Source organism: Arvicola amphibius, chromosome 2 (assembly GCF_903992535.2).
Source record: "Arvicola amphibius chromosome 2, mArvAmp1.2, whole genome shotgun sequence".
Classification (NCBI taxonomy): domain Eukaryota; kingdom Metazoa; phylum Chordata; class Mammalia; order Rodentia; family Cricetidae; genus Arvicola; species Arvicola amphibius.
Genome location: NC_052048.2, coordinates 64,328,108 through 64,355,148, shown reverse-complemented (window position 1 = coordinate 64,355,148; position 27,041 = coordinate 64,328,108). Strand labels below are relative to the sequence as shown.

Here is a 27,041-nt window from a genome sequence, read left to right as displayed (position 1 = left end):
TGTCACCGCACCCAGAATCATTAACTTTTTTTTAAGGCAAAATGAGGTGAATAGGACTGCTGGGGGCGGCAAAGCTCACAGCAGGGAACGGGCAGAGGAGTAGCTAAGAATGGCCTCGCTTCCTTCTGTGTAGGAGAAGGTTCCACTTCCGTCACCCACCGGTTACCATTGTAATGTTCCATTTAAGCAACAGCCTGTGTTCTTGCCAAGCTCGGAAGTTAGAAACAATGGTAGGCCCTTGCAGCAGCTGCTCTCAGGAGGGGACATGAAAAGCGGTCCTCCTCAGGGGACTGATCAGTCTACTGAGCCCAGAAGCACGGTCAGGACTTCAGGCATAACACCAGCGACTTACTCCTTAGGCTAGCTCTCCATCCACCAGGCTCTGTCCAAAGGTCTCTGCTTGCTCTTGAAGGCAAAGTTTATGTTGAATAGGTTCCAGCAGTGAGGTCAGCCTCATGGAAGGTTTCCATATATGACATCGCCTGCTGCTTGGCCCGAGAGTGTTACCAAGGTCCCCTCACTGAGGGCTGTTCAGGGAGCAGGTCTGGGCTGGGTTCCCACATTAAGGGGCAGTGGAGTTCTGGTTTCTGGAAAACATGAGGTATCATTCTTTTTTGTCCAGTTAGAAGCAGAATACACTCTTTCTAGTTGGGAAACATTTAAAAAGGCTAGAGGGAAAAGTAAAGACACCTATCTCATAATTTTACCCCTTGATATGAATCCATCCTTTTCTAAATGCACATGTTCCCGTATATTTCGGGAAGGCAGCATTGTGGTATGGTTGAGAGTTTCATTTGAGGGCTACAGAGATGGCTCAGCAGTTAAAAGCACTTTCTGCTTCTGCAGAGGGCCTGGGTTCTCTTCCCAGTACCCTTCATGGCTGCTCACGACTGCCTGTAACTCCAGTTCTAGAGAAGCCAAAGGCCTGTTTTGGCTTTGCAGGCACCTGTATGCATTTGGTGCACACACACCACACACACATATACACGTTAAAAAATTAATCTTACTATCCAACATATTTACTCTTCTCTCATGTTGGTGTCACAGATTTCTAGGACCTTTAAGCACCAGCTCAGTTCATGAAGAAAAGTGAGGTGTCACCTACGGTCTCACACACCATCCTGGACATTTCCGAAGAAGACAAAGTCAGCACGGTGGACTTAGCAGGGTGAGTGCTGAACAACTGCACCGTTGGCTGGGACTCTGTAAGGCTCAGTGCCTTGGCTGAGGCTTAAGGAAAAAGTGGGAAGACCCACTTTAGTCAACACCAGAACAAGAGACGACTTCCTGCCCGTGGAGGGAGACTGGGCAGGCAGGCCACACTAACTGATTGCAAATGAACGGCAACACAGTTCACTGGGGGACACACCATCCCATTTGGCCACAATCAGACAGACATTCCATTTAAAATGTTTACATGACGCCCATGATCAGACAGATCACTCCAGAGCACAACACAGTGAGCTGTTTTATTACAGAAGAAAATAACATAACCTTTTAAATTAAATAACAGACTTCTTTTTTAAAAACAAAATCAACTTATGGGTGGTTGTGAGCTCCTCATGTACTTCCCACCAAAGTGATAAGCTCCCTCAGTAATGCCACAAACAAGAAAAAGCCAAATCCTTCCAAAATGGCTTTCACAGTTTTGCAGAGATGCCCTTATTTAGTCCAAAGGTAGAGATGAATAAGTTGGAAGGTAAGTCACAACAGGGACAAAAAAGGCCAGTGCTCGGATTTAAAGAGGGCATAGAGGTACTTTCTCTTGCATCCTAATTTTTGAGTTAGTTGTTTGGTGTGATTTGCTCATTTTCAGATTTGCTTTAAAAAAATAAAATGACTTATTTTCAAATAAATTAAAAAAAGACCAACAGTCACCCATTGGTGTTGATCCTTTCCTATTCTGTCTTAAAAGTTTTTTTTTTTCATGGGGGTGAGGATAGTAAAATGATCAGGGCATGTAGCTCAGGAGGAGGGTAAGACTTTGTAAATTACATCTATTTATTTAGTGTGTGTGTGTGTGTGTGTGTGTGCATGCGCACATACCACAGTGCACAAGTTGAGGTCAAAGGACAACTTGGGGGAAGTTGCTCTCCTTCCATCATGTGGGAAGTCCAAGGAAATGAACCTGGGCTGCTGGCCTTGGAGGCAAGTGCCTTTACCCAAGGAGCCATCTCCCCGGATGGTGACTGAGATTTACCGAAGGTCCGTGATGGTCACAATCCTGTCCTTGACAGTGACGTGACTGCAGTCCTGAAAGAGGAAAATGAGGAACAATAAATGTGTGGAAAGTCCTTTATAGTCATTAAAAAATGCAAACATTTCTGTTTTATTTGAGCCTGGGTTGGATGAATGGCTTCAAACTCCCTAGGTAGCCCAGGATGCCCTTGATCCTCCTGTTGCTGCCTCAGAGTTGATATTACAGGCGTAAATCCTCTGCTCGGTTCATTAGTACTGCGGATTGGACCCAGGTCTGAGGCTTGTGAAGGAAGCGCTCCACCACCTGAGCTCCATCCCCAGCCTTAAAACGCCTGCTCAAGCAGTAACCCAGATCCAGAAAGACAAATGCCAAAACTCTCTCTTATTCATGAATCCTAGCTCCGAACATGTGAGCATATACCCTAACGTGTCACAAGAAGCCAGGAAAGTGGAAAGGGATCATGGCAGGGAGGGTGGACAAGAAGCTCTAGAGAGGAGAGCGGGAGGAGGCAAGGGCTACAAAGGGGTTTAAGAAAATAATGGGGGGCCGGGCGGTGGTGGCGCACGCCTTTAATCCCAGCACTCGGGAGGCAGAGGCAGGCGGATCTCTGTGAGTTTGAGGCCAGCCTGGTCTACAAGAGCTAGTTCCAGGACAGGCTCTAAAAAAAAAAAAAAAAAAAAAAAAAAAAAAAAAAAAAAAAAAAAAAAGGTGCAGAGAAACCCTGTCTCGAAAAACCAAAAAAAAAAAAAAAAAGAAAATAATGGGGGGATTTATCTGGGGAGGGGGAGGAAGGATAATACAGGGAGAGAGGGAGGAAGGAATATGTTACACTAAGGTTGCCTGAAAACCCAGGGGAACCGATTATTTTATAAATTATTTAAAAAATACATACAATATGCTAGATATGTGACATACACGCTTCATTCAAGCACTTGGGAGGCAGGAGGCAAGTGAATCTCTGAGTTTAAGGCTGCCTGGTCTACAGGGTGAGCACTAGGCTACCGAGGCCCCATCCCCCCAATATAGACTGTTGTTCACTGGAGGAATACATGAGCTATTGTCATTGACCTTGCTGACCCAGAACTCAAAGGGAAGTCACTATTGCTGAAGACAGCACTCTTTTGGACACAGTACTTGGAGGAGTCATTGGGAGCTGACCTGGAAAGCGCCCCCCCCCCTCACTGACTCCCCAGCCCCGCATGACTGGCTCTCACAGTACTCAAAGGCACTATGCAAGCTGCGCAGGAAGAGGGGCAACTGGATGTCCTACCCAGCTGTAAAGCCTGCGACTCACAATAATGACCAGAGGCAAGACAGCCACAGTGGTGCACCGGTGGCATTTTGTCCTGGAGGTGTCATTAGGCCTTCTCAGTGGGAGGGAATTCGTACTTCAGACTGTGAACCTAGCCAGGGCTGGATAAGTCACAGACCCGAGAGAAGAACCTGCTACCGCCATTTCCGTGAACCAATGAACCAACGGTTTCTGAGTGTATTCTAACCACGGACAGCTACATGTAGCTCTCACCTTTCAGCACTAAAGCTTCCTTTTGCAACAGATGGAGACTATTAAGAGCTACAACTGATCCAGATACAAGCCAGAAAGTGACAAATCTGTAATGCAACCAGGAAACCCAAGGCTGAGGGGAAATCTCACAAGAGGGGAGCAGAGTGTGTGGGCCGGAGGCCCAGGATGCCTGCTGTTAGACAGTGACCCCAAGACTTGACAGGGAAAATAATTCCAGGAAATAACAATATGGTTATATAAACAAGACAAAATATTTGACATCAGTTTGCCCTGCCAACATGGATGGGGGAAATTTCACACAGCCCCACCACTAGATGAAAGCTACAGATTACTTTTTGCTGAGAGGGAGACTCAGTTTCCTTAAGGGATGAGCTCCTACATACATTGTCGTGTGTGTGTGTGTGTGTGTGTGTGTGTGTGAGTGTGTGTGTAATTATTAAAGAAGAAATCATGAATTTGGGAGGGAGAAGAAATTGGAGGGGGAAAGGAGTTGGCATGATGTAGATGCAGCACTCTTGTGAAATTCCGAAAAATAAGTAAATAAATAAATCAAATGCCGGCTCAAGGTCAGTGATTCCTAGTCTGGAAGCCAGACCATGATGTCAGTGGCCATTACAGTAATGAACCTGGGAATCATCCCTCCACTCACAGTCTGAATCAGCATCTTCCCATACATTTTCTAGAGTCACTTGTTAAATTTTCCTTTACTCAGAAGAATTAGTAGGTTTGTTGCAGTGTTTGGGGGGAATTATATTATTCAGATAATAAAATTCACCTACCACCACAAGTGGGGGGGGGCAGGTTCTCACTCTGGCATAAAAAAGGCTTGCTTCTTTATTGATTGATTGGAGTCGACAGGGTCTGGCTATGCAGCTCAGGCTGACCTCAAACTGGGAGATCCTCCCATGGGCGCCTCCCGAGTGCTGGCATTACAGGTGTGTGGTACCATGACCAACTCCAGGAAGAATCTTTATAACTAGACATGGGCACTGGTGTCCCAGGCCTATTTAATGGTACAAACTTTAACATTCTCACATCTAAACATTATTATATCTCGAGATATATATATATATATGTATATACACACACACACACACACACACACACATATATTTTTGAGAAAGAGTCTATGTGGCCCTGGCTTGCCTAGAACACATTGTGTAGATCAGGCTGGCCTTAAACCTACAGAGATTCCCTTGTCTCTGCTTCTCAGAGATTAGGATTAAAGGTATGTGCCAGCATTGCTGGTTCTATTTATTTATTTTTTAATATTTATTTTCTTCCTTACTTTCAACTGAAACCTATTATTTGAGTTTGATCCACAAGACTGAAAATAAAGTTCAGGTGCTGAGAGATGGCTCAGAAGTTAAGAGCACGACTGTTCTTCCAGAGGTCCTGAGTTCAATTCCCAGCAACCACATGGAGGCTCACAACCATCTATGATGAGATCTGGTGCCCTCTTCTGGCCTACACGGATACATGCAGGCAGATGCTGTATACATAATAAATAAATTTAAAAAGAAAGAAAATAAAGTTCAATTAAAAAATAAACATAAAAGTGATAAATAATAATACATATACATTTTTAGAAGCTATTATTCTATGAAGCTTAAATTTTTGGGCTTGGAAAAGTATGAAGTACACCAACACACACAAATACATACATGTGTGTCTCTCTGTGTATGTGGTATATATGTTATGACTGTTCTACCATGCAAAATCAGCTCGTGGACCCCATAATCCTAGCCTTCTGTGGTTCTCTTTGGCACATTCCCTGCTCTTTCACGCTTTATGGCACAGGACTCTGGTTCCTTCCTCTATGTTGCTTGCTTTTCTTTGGATACCTCCCACCCCCGCCACTACTCCCCCTCCCCGCCCCCCAAAAGGGAAAACTCCAGGCTGGTGTGAAGCAAGCACCAGAATCTCATGGATCTGAGCTGATTTGAAGTACTGAGATCTGAGTATGGACAGAAGCTGGGGGAAGAAACCACTTCCTAGGGCAGTGAGAACCCTAGTTTTGGGCAAAATTCCAGAATGAGATATGTTTAGTTTTCCTAGCTTGCACGGCTTTTCCCTTTGCATTCAGACTGCTGACTGAAACTTAGTGACTGACACGGAACAAAGTAACATTTAGTAAGCAGACAATGCGTTAGGCATTTTCTGTTATTACTTCTTTTCCAGCGCCTCACACATGCTGAGCACATTCTGTCTGGCTACACCCTCCTCCCACTTATTTCATCCTCTCCACGACCCTTTAAAGCACTATTATTAATAAAGTATTATTATTATCCCACATATCAGGGAGGGTCAGAGCCTCACAGACAGGAAGTAACAGAGTGACAGGGCTGAGATCCAAACCCATCTCCAAAGCCCACAGTTCCATGGCTGACTGGAACTCTGGGGAGGTGAGTGCCGGCGCTGAGCTCCGGTGGCTTAGAAGGACCAGGCACCTCCCAGGTTTGACGTGCTTGCTGACTTCTACATGGATATGATAGATACTTACGCAGAACAGAGGGGGGTCTCTGCCATGAGGGTGAAAGCCTTTCTGCCGGCAGGTGGAAATCTCTTGGAGGCCATAATCAGTTAACTTAAAGAATCCAGTTCTGGAATAAGAAAGGGCAGGCTCAGAGTCGAGGCATTGCTCCAGAGGCTTCCCCCCACTCCCAACACTCCCTAGTCTTCGCCTGTGCCCGTTGTGCCCCGTTTCGTGTTCACACATCCCAGGCTCTCACACTGACTCAGCAGGGCAGAGGAATTTTGAGACAGCTTTCACTGTGTACTGGCTAACAGCTCTGTTCTCTGGGGAATGGGTCACAGTCAAAGAATAAATTATCCGCTGATTACAAATAGGAATCAAATAGGAAATTTTTTAGACTTAATTACTCTATTTTATGAGTGTTTGTGAGGTCAGAAGAGCCTTAGAGTTACAGGTGGTTGTGAACACCATGTGGGCGCTGGGGATTGAACCCAGGTCCTCTGCACAACAACAAGTGCTCTGACCTGCTGAGCCATCTTTCCAGCCTCCAAAGAGGAATTTTCTAGTTGGAAATTAAAACAAAGTGAGAAATTCCTTTGAGCAAATCAACAACAAATTTAAGTAGGACTCAAAACGGAAATGAAGATTCTTAGGTCAACTGAGATTCTTCAGTCTGCGGAACAGAGGGGGAAACGGCAGGAGCAGAGGCACAGAGCCCTGTGGATAACACTAAGTGCAAAAAAAAAGTGAAACTTGAAAACAGTGAAAAATAAAAAGGCTAGTTCATCACTGTCTCCATTATTCGCTCTGCTGGAGAATTCAGAGTAAAGGGGACATTTGGAATGAAAAGAATCAACACTGGGAGATGACACAGGGTGCAATGTGGGAATTTTTTAACCTTTAACCTCAGGCTCTGATATCCTACCCCTTTAGGTCAAATAGTTCAGATTTCAGTTTTTCTTAGGAAACCAACATCACTAACACATCTTAGAACGAGCAGGTTGTGTTTATCAGAACGTGGGGCTCGGAGGAAGCCTTGTAGAGCAGCCAGGGAATGCCGCTTATGAATTTTGGTTTTTAAAAGGTCTAGGGGCTGGGAGGCTGGCTCAGTTGGTAAAATGCTTGACACAGAAACAGGAGAAGCCGAGAATGTATCCCCAACATCTACAAAGAGCCTGATGTGATGGTATACATCTGAAATCCCAAGCTAGGAGACAGAGAGGGGTGCTCTCCAGACTAACCAGTGATCTCCAGGTCAGCCAGAGACCTTGTGTTAAAAACAATGAGGTAGAATAGCAACAGAGAAAGATAGCCCACATCAACCTCTGGTCTCCACACATATGTGAACACTTATGCACAGGCACCCTCCTAAACTCAGATAAACACGTAAACACACACACACACACACACACACACACACACACGGTTGGTTTCAATAAGAGAGAACTTCTGTTCCTTCTAAGACCCAGAACGGCATCCTTGCTACTCACTCCTGGAACTTGGGGGAGCAGACAATTGCTATAGACTCTGGCAACATCATTTGATAGGAGCAGTGAGTATGCAGATCCACACTGGACAGGAAGGCCGTCTGGGTTGGGTGAGTCTGAAAAGATGGAACACGTCAGAGAATTTCCAGTAGCCCAGCTGCCACGCCCGGCCCACTTAGGAAGGCAGGTCCTAGGCGCTCCCAACAGTGGGACCCAACCCCTTCTCTGCAGCCATGAGGAACACAAAGACCCGCACAGTGAGTTCCCTCCCGGCACTGTAAACAAGTGGAGTCTAACACCAGCGTGTGAAAACTCTACCTGTCCTTGAAAGGTAGAGATTTTGAATACAGCGTGTGGCCTGTGAAGTTCAAGACCGTGTGCTGTATCCTTGAAAATGGCTAATGTACACACACCTCAAAACACATTATACATCATATACAGGTTTGTATGAGTTGTCAGTTTTATGCCTTGTCTTCAAGGCATACAATCGGCTTTTAAAAGCTCTGAGAAACAAGAGGAAGAAGTTGAGCACAGGGCTGTCTGAGGCCAAGTCAGGGGACGGGAAATAGATGGAGCTCTGAGGAGCGAAACTGACCTGTGTATTTTCCTCTTGTGATTTAAAGATCTGAGAAGATCCATAGCCTGCTGTTTTCATTTTTTAAAACTTACACTTATATATGTGTGTGTAACCCCGAGAATGCATGTCTGCCTGCCCATGTTGTGTGTGTGTGTATGTGCGTGCGTGTGTGTGTGCGTGTGTGCAGGTCAGAGGGCAACTTGTGGAAGTCAGTTTTCTCCTTCCCCCAAGTGGGCCAAAGAAACTGAACTCAGCTAAGAGTGGACAGCAAAAGCCTTTTACATACTGAACAATCTGGAAAGTCCTTTCTTGTTGTTTTCAATCCCAAATTATGAAGAAATGGTGCAGAAATGTCACAGAGGTAAAATAAGCCAAACTTCTCTCCATGTGTTCCTAGCTGGGCCCTGACTAGACTGGGAGCCTTCACCCATCCATGCCTAGTTCTACCTGGGGTCTAAGCAGTAACTACCTGGAGTCTGCCCTCTCCTTTAGTTTCTTTTTCATTTTTTTTTTTTAAAAAAGATTTACTTAAAAATTGTTTTACTTATGTTCACGTGCACACATGTCTGTGTGGCTACAGGCCACATGTGTGCAGGTGTCCTGGGTAGGCCAGAAGTTGGCATCAGATCCCTTGGTGCTGGAGTCAGGGGAGACTGTGACCTGCTCGGAGGAGTTCTGGAAACCAAACTCAGATGCTCTAGAAGAGCAGCAGGAGCTCTTAGCCACCGGCCTCCTTCAGCTTCTAACCTCCTCTGCCTCCCCCACTCGGTCAGCAGATCCTCACTCCACCCTCACCAAGACAAAGGCTGCCTGACAAGGGTGTCCATGACTTCTTCACACAGAAGCTCAACCCTCTCTGTGCGTCTTCAGCTCTCTGACCTCAACCCCGACTCTGAGGCCTGTGTGCTTTCTCCCTGTGCAAATACAAATCCCTTTGCGCTTCTGATACATTACTGTCCTGACTGCCCCGCCTGCCTTTCCCCCCTCCTCCACTGCTCACCAGACGTAAACACACACACCCCAGACAGCAGCACGCAAGAGTGTGGATATATCTTGAAGGGGATTAAGCAGAGGAAGCCGGATCTTCCAACTGCAGTTCAAGGTTAGACCCAAGCGGAGCTGAAGTACTCAGGAGTCGGACTTAGGAGGTGAACTCTAAAGAAAGGTAGGACAGGATGATGGGAGCGAGTGGTGGGGGGGCGTCACTATTGGAGACAGGAAGGGGGAAGGGTGAAGCAGGTTCCTGGCAGGGTGCTGCTAGAGCCCAAGGCAGTGAGCATCCTGAATTCCTCCTTCTGATGCCCCTGCTCAGTGGCTTCTGTGTTTTCTTTACACATTCCTTGGCCTCCTTTAACCACCCCTGCATCTTCTGCTCCCTCAGTAGCCTGGCGTCCTGGCTGCCAACAAATAGCTTATCTTACTGTCTGCTTTCTCCACTTTCAAGGCTGCCTGGGCCAGATCAATACGAAAGCCTCCCAGATCACTCCCCTGTTTTGCCCTTACATCTTTTTCTGACGAAAACCCACAAATTCCAGCTGACAGGATCGCTCACTGATGCAGGAGCACAGTGCACCTGTCAATGCTGACCCCTCCCCCCTGAAACTCTCCCTTGGCCTTTCATTGTAAGTCATCGTAAGTCATGACCCCCCCCCCCCTTGCTCTGAAACCCACAGTGCCCTGTGCGCACCTTCTGAGGAATACAATGCATTCTGCCTCATGGGAACAGGTGCTCCTTTTCTGTGTAACCCTCAACTGTGTCCCCAGGCACAACAGGGAGAGTTTCTATCTGTCAGCTGGGATCCTTGCGTTAGGCAAACCAGTGAGTATTTACGTAAGTGAACAGAAAAGGATGGAAGGGCCGGAGACTGCCCCACATGTCAGCACTGCCTTAGTGCAGAGGACAAGTGTGTATGACCCCCGAACCTAGAAATAAACCATCCGACTGTGGCTTACACCTCTCATATGCCTAGGAAGCAGCTTGTTCAGTGAGCTGGAGGCCTTAAAAAAAACGAGAGAATCATCCAGACGTTCTGTTTAGGAAGGGAACTGTGTTTCCTTGAACGTCATCAGAAGTGTGCATGGAGTGTGCAAACACTTGTAAACTGTGTATACTACGGCAAGTGCTGCGTCATGAAGAGAGTGCAGCCACCAGAATGCACTCCCTTGGCTATTTAAAACAGTTTCACTTACACAGCTTTTAGGTACAAGGTCTCTAGGCCAGCTTCCCTTCACCAGTACTTGAGGCAATTGACTGGAGCACTGGGAGCCATGTGTGCGGAGAGACAGATTGTTTGTCTAGTTTGACTCTGCTCAGGGAGTGAAGCAGGCTGTGGGCCTCTAACAGAAGAGGAGCCCCGCCCTCAGGGAAGTCCAATTTTCTTACATGGATCCAGCCAAGCGTGAGGAGTCCAAGATCATCCTGCATAAAGAAAATTTCTTCTTCATTCTCTGTGTGACAATAATCGGGCCCACCATTTTGTCTGGGGATGAGAACATGTGTGATTGTAAATTCATTTCTCATCTGCAAAGGAGAAAACAACAGGTCACAATTCCCTGGGTCTCTCAACCCACTCCCTCTTAGCAGAGGAAAGCGAAGCCCTTTCTCCCTGAGCTCCCACTCACTCCTCCTCCCTGAGCTCCCACTCACTCCTCCTCCCTGAATCCCTCACCCCAGGGCTTCACAGCAGAGTGTGCTCACGAGCTTTGCCTGGGGACTCAATAAAGCCACAGACACTGAGACAAACCCCAGATCTCCCTGTAGCCCAGGTTGGGCCAATGGCATAGTCCTAGGGGCTTTTCTGTAGCAGCCAACAGTTCAGGGTTCCTGGGGTGCTCTAGAGAGAGCCCCACTGCTCTGCTGCCTAAAGCAGCTCCCCTGCTCCAGCCTCCTCATTAAGGCCTTGGTGAGGGTGGCTTCCCATCGCTCACGGGCTTGTTTGGAAGTGAGGGATGGGTTCAAGCTCTCCCTCAGTGGCCTCGCCTTCCTCACAGTTCCTACATCTCCTAGTGGACACATTGCTCAGTGGTCTCTATCTCAGGGTCCCTTCCATCTCTGCAAAGGACTTCACACCTTACGGACACATATGAAGACCTTAGATGATTTCCATTCCTAGGCCCAGCACTCGGGGAGCTCAGAAGAGGAGAAAATAAGCCTGCCTGCCTGCCTGCCTGCCTTCCTTCCTTCCCTTTTCTTCTTTCTTGAGACAAAGTCTTATTCCATAGTCAATACTGGTCAGGACTCACTGTGTAGTTCAAGTTGACCTCAAACTCATGAAAAACCTCCTGTCTCAGATTCCCCAGGGGTAGGATTACAGGCATGAGGCACCAGGCAGCACTGCTGACTGGCATTACAGTGTGTGTGTGTGTGTGTGTGTGTGTGTGTGTGTATGTGTGTGTAGGCTTTGTGGAGGGATTGGTGCAGAGTCAGACCCCAGATATCAAGTCTGAGCATCACAGGAGGCCGCAGAGGAAACAGCCCCAGTTCAGGCGAGCTACACTTCCTTACCAATTTTCCACAGAGGACTCCACAAGTTTCAATGCCTTTGGCAGTATTGGCACTGGCAAGCTGGAGAAATTCCGGGCACAGATTGCGGGGCACCACAATGTGGCGTAGGCCTTCAATGGTGGGAACTGAAATGGACAAGGGGGGAAAGTCTGAGGCCAGAGGTCCTTGAGCAGAAGTCAGAGCTGACAGCGTGGATGAGAAATGCCACATCATTGAGATTCCTTCCATGAGCCCCTCTCCCCTCAAGGGCACCACAGAAAGACATAAGTCTCTTCTCCAACATCTGGCCACAGCTGGCTGTGAGCTGTGACCACATACTTTAGTCTCAGCCTGACTGGAGGAGCATTATTTGTGGATGTGACCATGTATGTGGGCACCCCATGCATGTGGGTGCCTGGGCTCTGTGGGCAAGGTCCACTCTCAACACCGGTGGACAACATGCAGCCAGCCGGGAGCTGCAGGGAACAGAGAAAAGATTTCCTCTGTGTCTCTCCTGGGACGTGCCTGCTCTTCCTCTGTCCTTAAGACTCCAGGTCTGCTAGGCTTTGGACTCTGGCTTGTGGACTTGTGCTGGGACTTCAGGTCTCTCGCCTCAGACTGAGACTCACACGGGGCTTCCCTGGTCTGTCCTTTTCACACAGGGACTGAGCCCAAACTACCAGTATTCTAGAGCGTCCATCTGCAGAAAGCCTGTTGTGGGAACGCTCAGCCACGCAGCCCAGTTCCCCTAAGAAGAGCTGTGCAGCCATGGGAGACACCACTCGTACTTTAAAGGACATTACAGACTCAAGGACAGAGCTCCACAGAGATTCCCCCTTCAGGGCAGTGCGGTAGGAACGGGGCAGTGTCTTGGGATTCTGAAGCTGTGGGCAACTAGTAAGTACCTCAGCCTCGGACTGCTGCCTCCTGAGACCCCAGCTCTGAGTACAGCTGGTGACTGAGCCCAGCAGAGCCATAATGACATGATTCTGGACGTAGCTGGCACCAGTTACCCTCTCCTGCTCTTTCTCCCATTCTGAACGGTACCGACTCACTCCTGCCTCTCCGCTGTATTTTGGAAGTGTGGATTCACGGCAGCACGGTCTCACAGCTGGAGAAGGCTGACTGCCTCATCCAGTTCTGATTTTGATGGAAACTTGGGATTCTTGTTTTATGATCCCGCTCCTTTAGGAAGAGGAGGTTTTAATCCTTCAAGGAAAGGATCACCTTCTACTTTTTAAAGGTTTGTTGAAAAGAAAGATATGAGGGCAAAAGATAAGCCGTCACTCTATTGCCATCTCGGCACTCGGAATATTGTGGCAGGGGAATCCCAAGTTTAGTGCTAGTCAGTCTACACAGGGCGGCTCAGGAAAGAAAACAGCAAAAAGGGGCTGAGGAGCTGCTGGCTCCATGGGTACAGACCGCTGCACAGGCATGGGGAACAGAGCTCAAATCTCCAGAAGCCACATCTACAGGCCCGGGGCTCCTACAGGAACAGATGGATCATCAGAAGCTCACGGAGGACAAGAAAGAGGCCCTGTGTCAAACAAGGTGGAAGCGGAGGACTGACCCTCAAGGATGTCGTCTGACCTTGTGGTGTGCTGTGGAACACCGCTAGAAGAAAGTTGAAATGCCAAGCTCCCTGAGAAAAAGCAGCTTGTAAAACTTATCCAGGGTGCCAAGAGTGGATCCTTTTGTGAACTCCACAGAGAAGCTGTGTGTATGTTATCATATTAAGAACACAGTAAAACAGACGTGCCACATCAGCAGTTGGGTCTGCTAGACCTGACCGGCCAGAGGGGACAGCGCAGACCTGCAGACAGAGCCACAGCAGTGTGACAGCTGCGTCTGTGGGTGATGGGTTAAGGCTGGCAGTCTCCCTTTCCGTCCAGCGATCGCTCCGTCTATTCTCAGAGGTGCGGCTCCACCAGCAGGAGACACAAAATGAGAAAGACTCAAGGCCTCGCCTGCAGGAAGCCAGAATCTAGTCATTGACAAATGATGGCACTATCAGAAATGATTTCAAAACATTGAGGATAAGAAGATCTCTGGGAGTTTATGGGTTGAATCAATATGACTGACCGGACAGAAGCTGGAGAAGCCGCAAGGAAAGCAGAAGGCAGACGCTAGGGCTAGATGGAAGCTGACAAAGCTGTGGGTAAGCCATCAGAACGTGTTTCCCAGAGCACAGGCCAGGCAGGAAGGAGCGGTACAGGGAGAGAGGACTTTAGAAACAGGGAGGAGGCCTGAAGCCTCAGAGCACAGCACAGTTCCTTTCCGGGAAGAAGGGTCACAAGGTTTTCTGAATGAACCAAGTAGCCCCCTGCAGTGTGCAGCAACTCTCACTGGCCGTGCCCCCCACAGCTTAGGAGCTCCCCAGCGCAGGGAGATCCAGTGGTAGAGTTGCCTGTGGAAGCAACCTTTTTAGAACGGCTTCCAGGAAGCGCGATCTCTAGTTTACTGAACACGTCACATTTCTGCAGAACCCTTGAAGGTTAGTGTCTGTCTTCCTGGAAGTTTTTAGAAAACTGACTCAGATTAACCTAAGTTAAAGGCCATTTCTACAAAACAGACAGGGAGCGGGGCAGTGGTGGCGCACGCCTTTAATCCCAGTACTCAGGGAGTCAGAGGCAGGCAGATCTCTGTGAGTTGGAGGCCAGCCTCATCTATAAGAGCTAGTTCCAGGACAGCTAGAATGGTTACACAAGAAGGTCTGTCTCAAAAAACAAAACCAAAGTCATGGAAGTGAGAGAGACGGAGGGAGGCATCAGCAGTGGGGGGGGGGAAGGCTCACCATTTTCTATAACGCTTAGTGCTCCAGGCTTCAGGGACCTGTCCACCACGGGTGGCTTAGCTGGTCTCACGGTTCTGTTACAGTCTGAAGTCTGCGTGGGTGAGGTGGGGGCCACATCTACACAAGGCTTTTCCAGATCAGGTAGCAGAGGCCCACTTGGGCCAGGGTCCACCTTCCGGAACTCTTGGACAATTTTTAGCCGCTCTTTTTCCAGCTCCTGCTTCTGGATCATTTCCTCAAAGGCATGGAACTGCTCCTGCTCTAACTGCTTCTGCTTCTGCTGGGCAACTCTCTGTCTTTCTTTTTCCAACTCTTGCTGGATGGCGATATTCCGGGCAAGTTCCTCCTCTTCCTTTTTCTGTGGGGGAAGAAAGGGTCTTGGTTAACACTTCAGCTCTCAGAAGGGAAGCCTACTCCGCACAGAGACGTCCAAAGTACAGTTTTTCTCTGGTCTGATTTCCCAGTCCAGAACTCATGCTTTGCTAGGTACCTCTAACGTCATGGGTTACAGTCTCTACCCTGCTCTATCAAGCCACCATTACCTGTTTTCAAGGACAGCTAGTGTTTCTATCTTCAAGGTACCTTGGTGTGAAAGTTAGTGTTCATTGCCCACCTGACAGACTCTAGACTCACCTCGAAAACAAGGCTCTGAACATGTCTGTAGGGGATGACCTTGACCCATCTTAATTGCGGATGGGACCATTCCCTGTGCAGGGGATCCTGGAGTGGATACCAGAGGGAGCTGAGTACCAGTGTGCAAGTATTCATGCTGTTTGCTTTGTTTTTAATTTTTAAAATTACATTTACTTATATGTTTACCAGAGAAAGGACATGTGTCAAGGCTCACGTGTGAAGGTCAGAGAACAACTTGTGGGATTTCTAGTGATTATCATTTAAATAAAATGACATTTAAACTAATGAATATCAAGCAATAAACCCCTTTAATGCATTAGAAATGTATGGCTCAGCACTATTAATCCCTCTGCTGACTGTCAGTGCCAGCGTGCAGAACAACGCAGCATGTAGGTAGGTACCTCTCCAGTGTGTACTCCTGCTCTACAAGGGAGCACTGTAGGGCCAAGTGTTTCTCCACAGCTGAAACCATTCTAAACAAGACCCGCTGCACATCACTGGGAAAAAAAACCAATGACTAGAGAAAGCTTTTGGGATAAACTTCCCACACTTGAGATCTGAAACACCTATGCTCTAGTGAGAATGTTCACTGTGGTCAGGTCTCTTGCTGTAGATGCAACAGAAAGGTCACAGGTGTCTGTCCTCAAGTCATCCTCTTGGGCACATAGACTGAATCTGCTATAAGTCTTCATATCGCCCTCGGTGACTCTTTTGAGTCACTGGTCTTTGTGCCCCTCCCCCCCATCCCCCAACAAACTAGCCCATTAAAAATCACAGACTCATTTGGGATGGCGTAGCACAGCCCTGGGACTGTCTGAAAAGCACACACCGCCCTCCCGTCTCTTCGCTGTCACACTGACCTTTTGTTCTTTATACTGCTCATATTCTTTGGTGTATCTTTTCAAGAGTTCGGCCTTAAGTTCTTCTGCTTTGGGGAAAGCAACATTCTTTAATTTCTGAAATACAAAACCAAACCTGAGAATCACAGCCTTCTAACGTCAGCCAAGGAAGAGAGAAAGAGGACATCAAGAGTGACTGCAGTGTCCTCCCACAATGATCTGAAGCCCTCCTCCACCCTGCCTCCTCGACCCCCTTCCTGCTCTGGAGAGGCAGCCCAGTGAAAACTGGGACCCACCTTGACTGCATCTTTCTTCTCAGGAATGATAGCTGATTTGTAGTCTCGGTGTTTTGGAAGTTTTTCAATGAAAAGCCTAAAGAAACAGAGCAGAATGGTTAGGGTACACAGGAAATGCCACATGAGACCCTGAGACAATGCAGCCACTACAAGAAGGGTTTCTAGGGGTGCTGGAGAGATCAGGCACAGCATACAGGGCCTTGGCCCCTACCAGCTTAGTCTTGGCATAGAAGTCCTGATCTCTTCTCCCCAAACAGGGAGTAACAATAGATACCAGATTCCTACAGCACAAAGGAGAGCCTTAGGTGAGATGGCTCCCTAGGTAAAGGCACTTGCAGCCCAGGCTGGGGACCAGAGTTTAACCCTTAGTACCCACATGGTGGAGGAAGAGAACTGATTCATCCAAATAGCTTGCCAGCCTCCATGAAGGCCACCTTGCAGGTACTCCCACCCCAACAAAAAATATAGGTAAAATTTGAAAGAAGAATGTAGCATCCATTGACACTTGCAATTCCAGCCCCCAGGAGCCACTGTGAATTTTAAACCAGACTGAACAACTTAGTGAGAATGTCTTAAAACAGAACAAAAGGTCCCCAAACCCCCAAACCAAACAGAAATAAAAGTCTGTGATATGCTCCAAATTGGAACTCTACAGAAAAAGGTCTTTTCCTTGTGATATGACAGAAGGAGCCTCTGACATAAAACATCACTCTGTGCTGGCTAATCTTGGTTGTCTACCTCACACACCCGGGAAAAGGGAAACTCAGCTGAGGAATTGCCTCCATCAGATTGGCCTGTGCGCATGTCTGCGGGACATTGTGCTGACTGCTAACTGATGATGGGGGGCCCAGTCCACTGTAAGTGGTGCCCCAGGCAGGTGGGCCTGGGCAGCAGGAAAAAGGCAGATAAACACAAGCCAGGGAGCGAGCCAGTTTAAGCAGTAGTCCTCGGTTGGTTTCCTCTTCAAATTCCTGCCTTGACTTCCCATAAACTACACAAATCCTTTCCTCCCCAAGGGGCCTTTGATCAGAGTGGTTGATCACAGCAACAGAGATGCTAAGCAGAAAGAGGACATCGGCACCAGGGGCAGGAGGTGAAGACAAAACCATGGCCATTACTGCTCTTATGACCTTGGCCACCATAAGTGTTTCCTTCAGAGAATATTTTGCACCAAACCAAGTATGGAAATGCTTCCAGCATATGCAGCCTGTGGTCTGCTGGCAGATGCAACTAGGGGTAACTATGAAGGCAGACCAACACAAAGTCATAAACTATCTAATTACATGCTGTGCAAGCCTGTCAAGCCAAGCTGGACCATCCAGAAGGAGGTCTTGAAAGTTGTCCTCTGATGCCAGGCGGTGGTGGCTCATGCCTTTAATCCTAGCATTGGGAGGCAGAGGCAGGAGAATTTCTGTGAGTTCGAGACCAGCCTGGTCTACAGAGTGAGTTCCAGGACAGGCTCCAAAGCTAAAGAGAAACCCTGTCTTGAAAAAAAAAAGCAACAACAAAAACAAAAAAAGAAAGTTGTCCTCTGACCTCTGTACGTGCATGTGGCAACCTATCCATCGACCCCCATATGACCACTACTAATCATAAATATAAACTAAAGGACTGTGCACATAGCCAATATATGCCGTGTGTGGATATAGTTATAGTCAGCAGCAGACATCGGAACAGAAGATGGGGATGAGAATTATCAAGGAGATCTAACACCAGGGCTGGAAACTTCCTAGGTGCCAACACAACACAGTGGTGGCTGGCTGGATGCTTGTGTCTGGGGTTATATCTGGTTGCAGACTAGAGAAGGCAAATCCATCACAGCAAAGGTGAGTCAGCAAACAGACAAAAACCACCTCACAGAGCAACAGAAGAGGAGGCAGAAATGGTAAGGGACAGGCAGTGAACACATAGGAGAATGGTGCTCAGCTTCACCTCGGATGAAGGGAATTCTAAGTGAAGGTGAGGTAGCGGCTTTAGCATCAGATTGGCAAAGGCTTCAAGGTGGATTGTGCCCAGCATCAGTGCAGGTGTAGGAAAGTATGTGTTCTCACGTGCTAGCGAGATTGTAAACAGATCTAACCTTCTTTCTTATTGGAAGGAAAAGACAGAGATAATTATTCAGAACTTAAGGTGTACATATCCATGAGATTCCCAGTTTGGCCTCCAGGAATCTATGGAGGAGATCAACATAAGACATAGATGTTTACACCAAGATATGCATACAAGAAGATTCAATATGGAGACAACAATGTCCATCAAGGCAGTATAATTGAATAAATCATTACATATCCAGATGTGAAACAGTTGCCAATCACTCATTTATTCAAAAATTTATTGTTTACTGGGCATTTCTAGAAGGTGCCCAGCTGGCCTCTGAAGGCTGGGATATGTCATAAATGATCCATCCAAGGTTTCCCTCCTCATGGAGCACCCATTACAATGCAGATGGACATGAGAAAGAAGTATGTCAAAGAATCAGTGCTATCAGGGCTGGAGAGATGGATCAAAGGTTAAGAGCACTGGTGGATCTTCCAGAGGACCTGAGATTGATTCCCAGCAACCACATGGAGGTTCACAGCAATCTGTAACTCCAGTCCCATGAGATCTGACACTCTCTTTTGGCCTCCTCTGGCACCAGGCATACAAGCAGACAAAACCCCCACACATAACATAAACACATTTAAGAAAAAGGAATCAATGCCAGGAAGATCATTATCAACAGGAAAGGAGGACAGGCAGTGACTGGAGAACGTGGTTAAAGATGGAGTAGCTCAGGGAACGGATGGTGTCCAAGGAAGGACTGGAGAGAGCTGGCCTTGAGATCCAGGAGACTGTTCCGGTAGGATTGGGAAGTCCCCACGTGGCCCCATGTAGAAATACAGTCTCCCTAAGAGAACCATCTCAGAACAGAGTACAAACTGCGGTCACATTCATGCTTTAAGGACAAAGGAGCAAGGATCACGCATGCTTGCATGTGTGTAAATGCATCCGGAAAGAACAAGTCCATAGGTGGTGGTATATATGCCAGATGATACATTATTATTATTATTATTATTATTATTATTATTATTATTATTATTGTGTGTGTGTGTGTGGTCATGCGTGTGTTGCAGTACATATGTGGAAGTCAGAGGACAACATGTGGAGTTAGTTCTTTCCTCTACCTTTCTTTATGTGGGTTCCAGGGATTGAACAACATTGACCTTCATGGCAAATGCTTTACCCACTGAGAAATGTTACCAGCTTGCCATTTAATATTTTGTTTTAACTTGAATTCTTCCCTCCTAATATTAGGGGAAATTATCATTAACAAGTATTTTTGTACAGAAAAAACTCATTCAAAAAGCAGACATTCAATAGAAGGCTGCTTTAAGGACCATATTTTCCAGTTTCCAAAGTTAATTGCTGGAGTGAACCCAAACACGGGAGCCCCCTTCTTGGGTCTATAAATCCCAGTGCCAGTAAATGCCTTTGGTACAGGTGATGGTTCATAAGAGGAAGGAGAATTTGTGTCAGAGGGCGCTCACACGGTATGGCAGACTGGAACTGCTTGCATGGTCTAAGTCTTTTCTGTGCAGCCTCTGATGCCCATAAAAAGCTGCGAAAGAATCCACAGCCTGGCTTATTGTCTGTGCTCATCATGAAAGTATGTACTGATCCCGCATGCTCAAGATCTTTCTTCTATACTGGGGTCTGCAAAAGGCAACGCATTCCTTCAACAGGAAAACTTCTACGGGGGGGGGGGGGGAGAGGGGGAAGATATGCCCGAGATCACTAAGATGCCTGCACTGATCTGGGAGGAAGGACAGACATGCCTTTTAAACCCTGAACTAAAGCGTCCATGAAAGATGCAGAACAAGATTCTTTCGAGTGGGGGAGGCGAAAGGGTGGTGAGGTAGACGTCAGCAACCCTCCCCCACCTCCCTGCCCCCCACCCATCCCCACCCCCACTCCGCAGCTGTAGTAACTGGTAGAGTGAGCCACTCCATGTAAACGAGCAGGAACACACCAAGTGAACACCAGGCTCAGAGTCGCGGGGCTAGGACTTCTCTGCAGCCGACCCCCCACCTCCCAAGTCAGTTCACAGACTCGGGATCAGGGTCCGGAAAGCAGGTGCCAGAACAATGCAGGCAGCTGCATCTATTGCTTCAGACCTCGTCAACCCAGTGAAGTCCCAAATCCAACAGTCGAGCAAGTGAGTGCAAACCCTCATCTGTGACTCTGCCCCAGGCCTAGCTCACGGTGTCCAGGGGCAGACACCCCACTCCACGTCAGTCTCAGCACTAACACTAATATTTGTCATTCAGAGTAACACTGGGTCACATCAAAAAAAGACAAAACCAATTTCTTAAGGATCCATTAGTGTTGGTGGTGTTGTTACTGGTGCTGGGGGCCAAACCCAGGGTCTCCCACATGCAGGACAACTCTGTACACTGAGTGCATCCACAGTCCTCCGTGGACTTTAGCAGCATCAACACATCTGCTTCCGTCTCTTAGGAGCTTGGTCCTGCAGTTAGTCTCTCTTGACATAGCCTCTCCTTTTCCACAAGATCTTTTCTTTACGGAAAACAACAAACCCATGCTCTAGAACTTCCCATCTTGAAATACAGAGAAGCACATTCACGCTTCTCATCTGCATTCGGCGACTTTCCTCATTATTCTACTTTGTGTCTTACCCAACTTCCTACAAAGAGCTGTCTAAGCCAGGCATGGCAGTGCACACCTTTAACCCCAGCACTCAGGGGCAGAAGTATCCTTATCCTTGCATTTAAGGCCAGCCTGGTCTACGTAGTTCCGGGACAGTCAGGGATATGTAGGGAGACTCAAAATAATTAAAACAATCAAATAAAAACAAACCAAAAATCCCAAACAACCCCCCTAAACCAGCCCTCCAAAACCCCAAGCCAAAAACAAAAGTCAACCTGTCTACACCAGGATTTGGCAAAGTAAAACCAGTGGGCCAAATCCAGCTAGCCATCTCTTCTTGCCAACAAAGAAAAAACAGAAACAACGAGGAAAAATCTAGACAATGGGGTTTGCCAGAATGAGGGGAGGGGTGTTGCTGGCACCTAGTGGGGTGCTTCCCGCAAGGACGCTGCCAACCTTCAACACTCAGCTCAATCACGGACCCGAGACATTCCCTACAGGGTCAGAATGTCGCTAGAGAAGACTGACAAGACACCCACTGATGACTGATGTGCGTCTGTCCGACTGGGAGGACACACGTGGAAGTGGTCAGTAGGTGTCTCATGTAGAGAGGAGTGGAGAGGGAGACTTACTGCCTTCTGTAAGCCTAGACGGAGAACAAAAGAACATGTGTTCTAGAATGAGCCCTGAAATAGGAGGTGCCACTGCAAACGGGAACCCAAGCTCATTCTTAACCCCGAGTGCACTCCATTGCAGAACGGACCTGGAGTGTGATGTGTCTTAGCACCCCCACCCTGTGAAGATCCATTAAAGATGCCACGGAAACCCTTCCTGAGCCCGAGGTCCTCTGAGTCACAGCAAACTCTTTAGGTCCTATTGTACTGAAGTTTAGACTAGAAATGATAAGTCAGACTTTCCCATCATCCCCTTCCTCAACCACACGGTGCCCTTGTCACTGGGGCTTTAGGAGTCATTCCCTGGTGACAGCCTTGAAACCTTATATTAATGCTGCCTATCCAACTACGATGAACAAACAGCTCAGGAAATGTCTTACTGTTGTAAGTCAGACGGCAAGTGGTCCATAGTCATCTGTGCTAAGAGACTACACTGACAGATAAGAAGCTACAGGATGAGTACAGGAATCTGGGCTCTTGCCACACACCAGCAATGGTCCTGTGACTGTCTGCCTGAGCAGAGAGAGTGCAGCCAAAATACTCACCAATGCAGATACATCCTGCTTACCTGTGGATAGCTGGGACAGGTGGGAATGAGGACTAAGTCTCCTTACCCAGGACATTCCTGAGTCAATACCGCTTTTGGCCCTGTGTCCTTGAATAGCAAGGACACCTCACCAGGTTAATGGTTGACATTATCAAGTTCCCTGCTGTTAGCAACTGTGAGGGCCATAGGTGAGCACAAGGGCAGAATACAAGGGATGTCAGTCACAGAAACGGAAAGAACTGTGGGTATCTTACGTGATGTACTTGTTGTAGAGGATAAAGGCATGTTCAATGTTGCCTTCTTCAGAGTAAATGGATGCCATGCGGATAATCTCAACACCGGAGCGATAGTAGCGTCGGGGTGGAATGTCTTCATTTAATTCCACTGCACTCCCAAGTTGGGATAGAATCCTCACCCGGTCTTGGGGTGGGAGGCTCACATCCCCATGGTCAGACATTGGACCAATAATGTCTTTTCTGGGACAAAAGAGAGAAAACAGATAACATCAAAGCCAGGGTCTTCCCAGTGATCTAGCACAAGATGACTGTACCACAAATCTCCCAAAATATTAAAGAAAGAGCTGGGCGTGGTTGAGCACACCTTTAATCTCAGCAGCTGAGGAACAGATCTCTGAGTTCAAGGCTATTCTAGCCTACACAGAGAGTTCCAGGATAATCAAGGCTCCATAGAAAGACCCTGTCTCAAAACAAAACAAAGCACACAACAGAGAAACAAAAATTAGAGAAAATAAAACACTACATGCAGTGGCTCTGATCAATACATTAATCTTCCTACCCACAAGAACACCCAAATCCTGATTTGAGGACTGACAGGTTGAAAAAAAATATCAACACCCTTGTGCCACAATTTGATGCTACAAGGAATACAGCATTAATAGGCCACTGTGTGGTCTAGTGCCCCTTAATCACTCTTCATCAGCGGAAGGCCTGCCTAGAGCCCTGTAGATGTAAGGAAGCATCTGCTACTTGCTCTGTTGTTTCTCTATCCAGATGCCTACTTCCATTTACCCAATACCTGGCAGAGTGTGTTCAGTGAACCTTCCTGAAGACTGCTCTGGTAATTTATTATTCCATCTCATTTTGCTGGAGAATACCAGATATTTACCATGATATAATTCCTCAGCTTTGAATACAAGGTCTGTGTGTGTGTGTGTGTGTGTGTTTTCTGGGGGCAAATGCTCACAACTCTGCTCGCTAAACCACTATTTGATTCACTCCATCACATTTACCATTTTCAGGGAAAGGCAGTTAGCACTCTGAAACAGTGTACACTTGTCTCCACAAGGCAAGTAGGACTTCAACAGCAAAGGGACAATTACCTCAGATGGGGTGGGACACTCTAGGACTTCCTACTCGTTGGAATCCAGACTCCAGTGAGTCTACATGATCTCTAGATGTTGCTTCTGTTGGACTCGGGCTCTGGGCTCCATGACACCATCATTACACATAATCCAGAGAGGAATCAGAGTTGTTTTGTGCATCGGATCACAGCCCAGGCCAGCCAGCCTATTCTAGAATACACTCATCTTGTGTCCCAACAGTCTTGTTTCCCCGTCTTTGTACCTTATTCCTCGGTCAGGATTCCCATCTGCCTCGGAACCGCAGATTACGGTCTCATTTACTCAGTCGTTGTTTTTCTGAGTTCTACTCACCTGTTCTCAGAGACTTTTCTCTAAGCCAATTATACTTTAGCTTTCTTCAACCCTTGGGTGACATTTCTTCCATGAAGTTTCCCCACTAAACCTCCTTCCCTCCTAGCAAAAGTTGGGGACTGTTAGGAATGTGGAGGCACATTCCTAACAGCATAAAACCCGTCCAAGTCCCTAACTGCTGGAACTGGGCACAGCCCAGCAGAGCTCACTGGAATGGGATGCTGGGCATCTCGGTACCTCTTGGGGGAGGCACCTGTGGATAGAGAAGGTACCTTCCTCTGGAAATCATCGAGTGGCTTGGGCCAACATGGGGTTCAGCAATCATGCAAGGGAAAGGCAGTGTCCGAAAAGAAGCGGGGAAGGACCAGGAGGAGCTCTGGAGGAGGCAAAGGGAAGGAGGAGGGGCAGAAGGGCGCGCCCCGGAGAGGGATCCAGCTGTTACAGCCGGCAGAGCCCTTCCACAAGGCACTCAGTCAGGTTTCGGAGAAAATGTAAGGAGTGTTGAGACCGGGCCTGGCTGGTCAGGAGCCAACCCTGGGGACAGGGCCATCCCGGAGCTCGCGCGCGGCGGCCCAGGGCCAGGGACATGGGCACCACACTCATGGCTTCTCCCCGCGGGGTCCCACCGCGCCAGGATCCCCCGTCCCGCAGCATTCCCGGGACCCTTCCCACCTTTCGTGAAGGATAACAGTCGGAGCTTCCGGAAACGTCACCTCCGATGACACGCCCACTCTCGCCACTCCTTCAATTACACTCCAAAGATTTCAGACTCAGTCTGGAGAACGGGTGGGTGGGGCTGGAATCTTCAACCAATGAGGACGAGCTCTGCAGCAGCCCTCTTGATAAAGGAATGAACCAGGAAGAAAAGGGAACCTAGTGAGTGAGGTAATAGAACTGCCGACCGAACCAGTATGTTTTAAAAATTATGAAGCAGCAATTTCCTGCCAATGGCTCCTCCATCGAAATAATAGCAATTTAACATATCATGGGGAATTGCTGTCTAGCTTAACATTCACGGCTCAGATGACAGCACCTTTTCAAACAAAACTAACCAGGCTCTCCGTTAGCGGGTCCTGCTTGCTTTTAAACTTATTATTATCGTGTGTGTGTGTGTGTGTGTGTGTGTGTGTGTGTGTGTGTGTGTGCGCGCGCGCGCTCGCGCGCGCTGTGAGTGGGAAACATACTGCAAGGGACGGTGATTGTCAGAGGACAATTTGTGAGACAGCTTCTTTCCTACTATATGGGTTCTGGGGACAGAACTCAGGTCATGAAGCCCCGTGGCAAGTGCCTCTATCCTCTCTGACCCATCTCACCAGCCCATGTTGGTTCTGTTGTAATTCTCCACTTTAGGATTCTCCTAAAATTTAATTTCTTGAAAGGGAGATTTTCTGACTCATTGCTCCATCCCCAGTGCCCACAATGAATGACCTGTGGTTCCAAACTCAATACCTATTCTTGGATATGCAGGTGTTACTGAGATAAAGGTTGTTTCACTGTCCCCCAATATTACAGGGATGGACTAACCAATTGTGAAAATGGAGATGGCAACGACAGGCTGATCGTTATGTTCTTGGGACCAAATATTTTCTACGAAACAATCAGAACTAGGAGCAGAAGGCTGTGGAATGGGGTGCCCTTGCTAATTTTTAAGTATCTACCATACTAAGTCGCAGGGACACTTGAGGGGCAAGTTCCTGCTGTGAAAGCCTGCCAGGGACCAGGGCTGAGATGTAGCAGAGGAAAACCCACTAGTGTGAGCTGTGAGCTCCCTGCACCACAGCACCACCCAAGCCTGGCTTGCGCCCTGTGAGTGAGTGAGAATGTTTGTGTGATGAGTTCTACAGACAAACTGGGCGTGGTATTGGCCTCTTCGCTGTGAATCTGTCGGGACTGAAAAAGACAAAAAAGTGAGCCCTCAACACTCAGGACGAAAGATGTGGGCTTTACGGGTTCAGACACAGGAAAAGGCATCAAGGTGTTGAATTCGTGCACAATTATTGCAGGCAAATTATATACCCGATACTTATCTCCAGCCACAGAACACACCTCAATTAGCTGGCTCAGATCTCTCGGTGCAGAACTCCTAGCAACATTGGAGGATGGACTTGTGGCTCTGAACTCCATTTTGTATGAAGGCAGGCCTTTCCTGTCACCAAGAACCAATTAGTTAGGGAAATCAAATGCATGGGAGATCCTTCTGCATCAGCCTCAGAAGTACTAAGACCACAGGTGAGAGCCACCTGCCCAGCTCCAGTCTCTCTTCTTCTGTGGGCGCAGCCGGTATGGCAGTTATAACGGACTTACTTCCGCTTGCAAACGGCCAGTATAGAATCTTGACCCTCTAGCATTCTGTACCAACCTTGGGTGCAGAACCAGGCAAAAAACTGAAGAGTTGGAGAAAGAAGACATTAGTGAAGGCCAGGTAAAGTCCATGTCCAGAAAAAGGGAATTTGTGTGGATTTGTTGGTGACGTTGTTTTACCGTGGGAAATGGGCCAACGCACCTTGCCTCCCTTTGTATTTTAGAACTGTCAATTTGATGTTTTTATATATCAGGAGAGTCCAAAAATGGTTATGAAATCTGCACACTGAAGAGAGGATCTTAAACATTTTTTCTCATGTTGTGTCTCCCCTACCATGCATGTCGACAGTAGGTCACTTTTCATGGTTCACAAAGGTGTTTACACAGTTCATATTTAGTGACCTAAAACAACAACAACAAAGATACTGCCCCGTCTTAACTGCATCCACTTAATTATCTCAACCCAGTTAACTGCATCCTTAAATACTTTTAGAAGTGCTAGATATTGAACCCAAGGCCACATACACCCCAGGCAAGTCCTCTACCACTAAGCTACTTTCCCAGCTCAACAAAAGTCTTTTTTTGTTGTTTTTTGGGAGACAGGGTCTCTCGGTGTACTCCTGGCTGTCCTAGAACTCACTCTGTTGATCAGGCTGGCTTCCATCTCAGAGATTTGACAGCCTCTGCCTCCAAGTGCTGGGCTTAAAGTGTGCACCACCATGCCTGGCCAACAAAAACTTCTTCACATAAGAATATATTCATCTTGAGTAGTTCTGGGTGAAATACTGTCAGAGAAATGTCTGTTTCACAGAAAGCCTGGATCGCTTTTATCCTTCACCTAACCAGAGTCTTTCGTGGCCCATGGCAAATCTGTCTGTGAAGGATGCCA

General features: G+C 47.6%; 1 protein-coding gene across 3 annotated transcripts; it reads right to left on the bottom strand.

The window, feature by feature from the left end:
• Positions 1-1,443: 1,443 nt before the first annotated feature.
• On the bottom strand, positions 1,444-24,585 carry LOC119806893 (STAM binding protein). 3 transcript variants are annotated; one of them, XM_038318958.2, is made up of 10 exons: positions 24,524-24,585; positions 22,434-22,655; positions 16,312-16,387; positions 16,037-16,132; positions 14,544-14,901; positions 11,771-11,895; positions 10,649-10,786; positions 7,692-7,804; positions 6,229-6,328; positions 1,444-2,253 (listed from the first exon to the last, which is right to left on the bottom strand). In XM_038318958.2, the coding sequence occupies exons 2-10, from the start codon at positions 22,634-22,636 to the stop codon at positions 2,197-2,199; spliced, it is 1,266 nt and encodes a 421-aa protein (XP_038174886.1). In that variant the 5' UTR covers positions 22,637-22,655; positions 24,524-24,585; the 3' UTR covers positions 1,444-2,196. The 3 variants fall into 3 exon arrangements, with proteins under 3 accessions (XP_038174886.1, XP_038174888.1, XP_038174887.1); XM_038318960.1 differs by having other exon boundaries at positions 10,649-10,684; XM_038318959.2 differs by lacking the exon at positions 24,524-24,585 and adding an exon at positions 22,780-22,840.
• Positions 24,586-27,041: the final 2,456 nt, after the last annotated feature.

Coding starts and splice junctions, on each gene's coding strand:
- LOC119806893 (XM_038318958.2), bottom strand. CDS start 22,636: ATGTCTGACCATGGGGATGTGAGCCTCCCACCCCAAGACCGGGTGAGG. Junction 16,133..16,311: donor AGAAGAAAGATGCAGTCAAG/GTGGGTCCCAGT, acceptor TTTGTATTTCAG/AAATTAAAGAATGTTGCTTT. Junction 14,902..16,036: donor AGCAGTATAAAGAACAAAAG/GTCAGTGTGACA, acceptor CTTCCCCCACAG/AAAAAGGAAGAGGAGGAACT.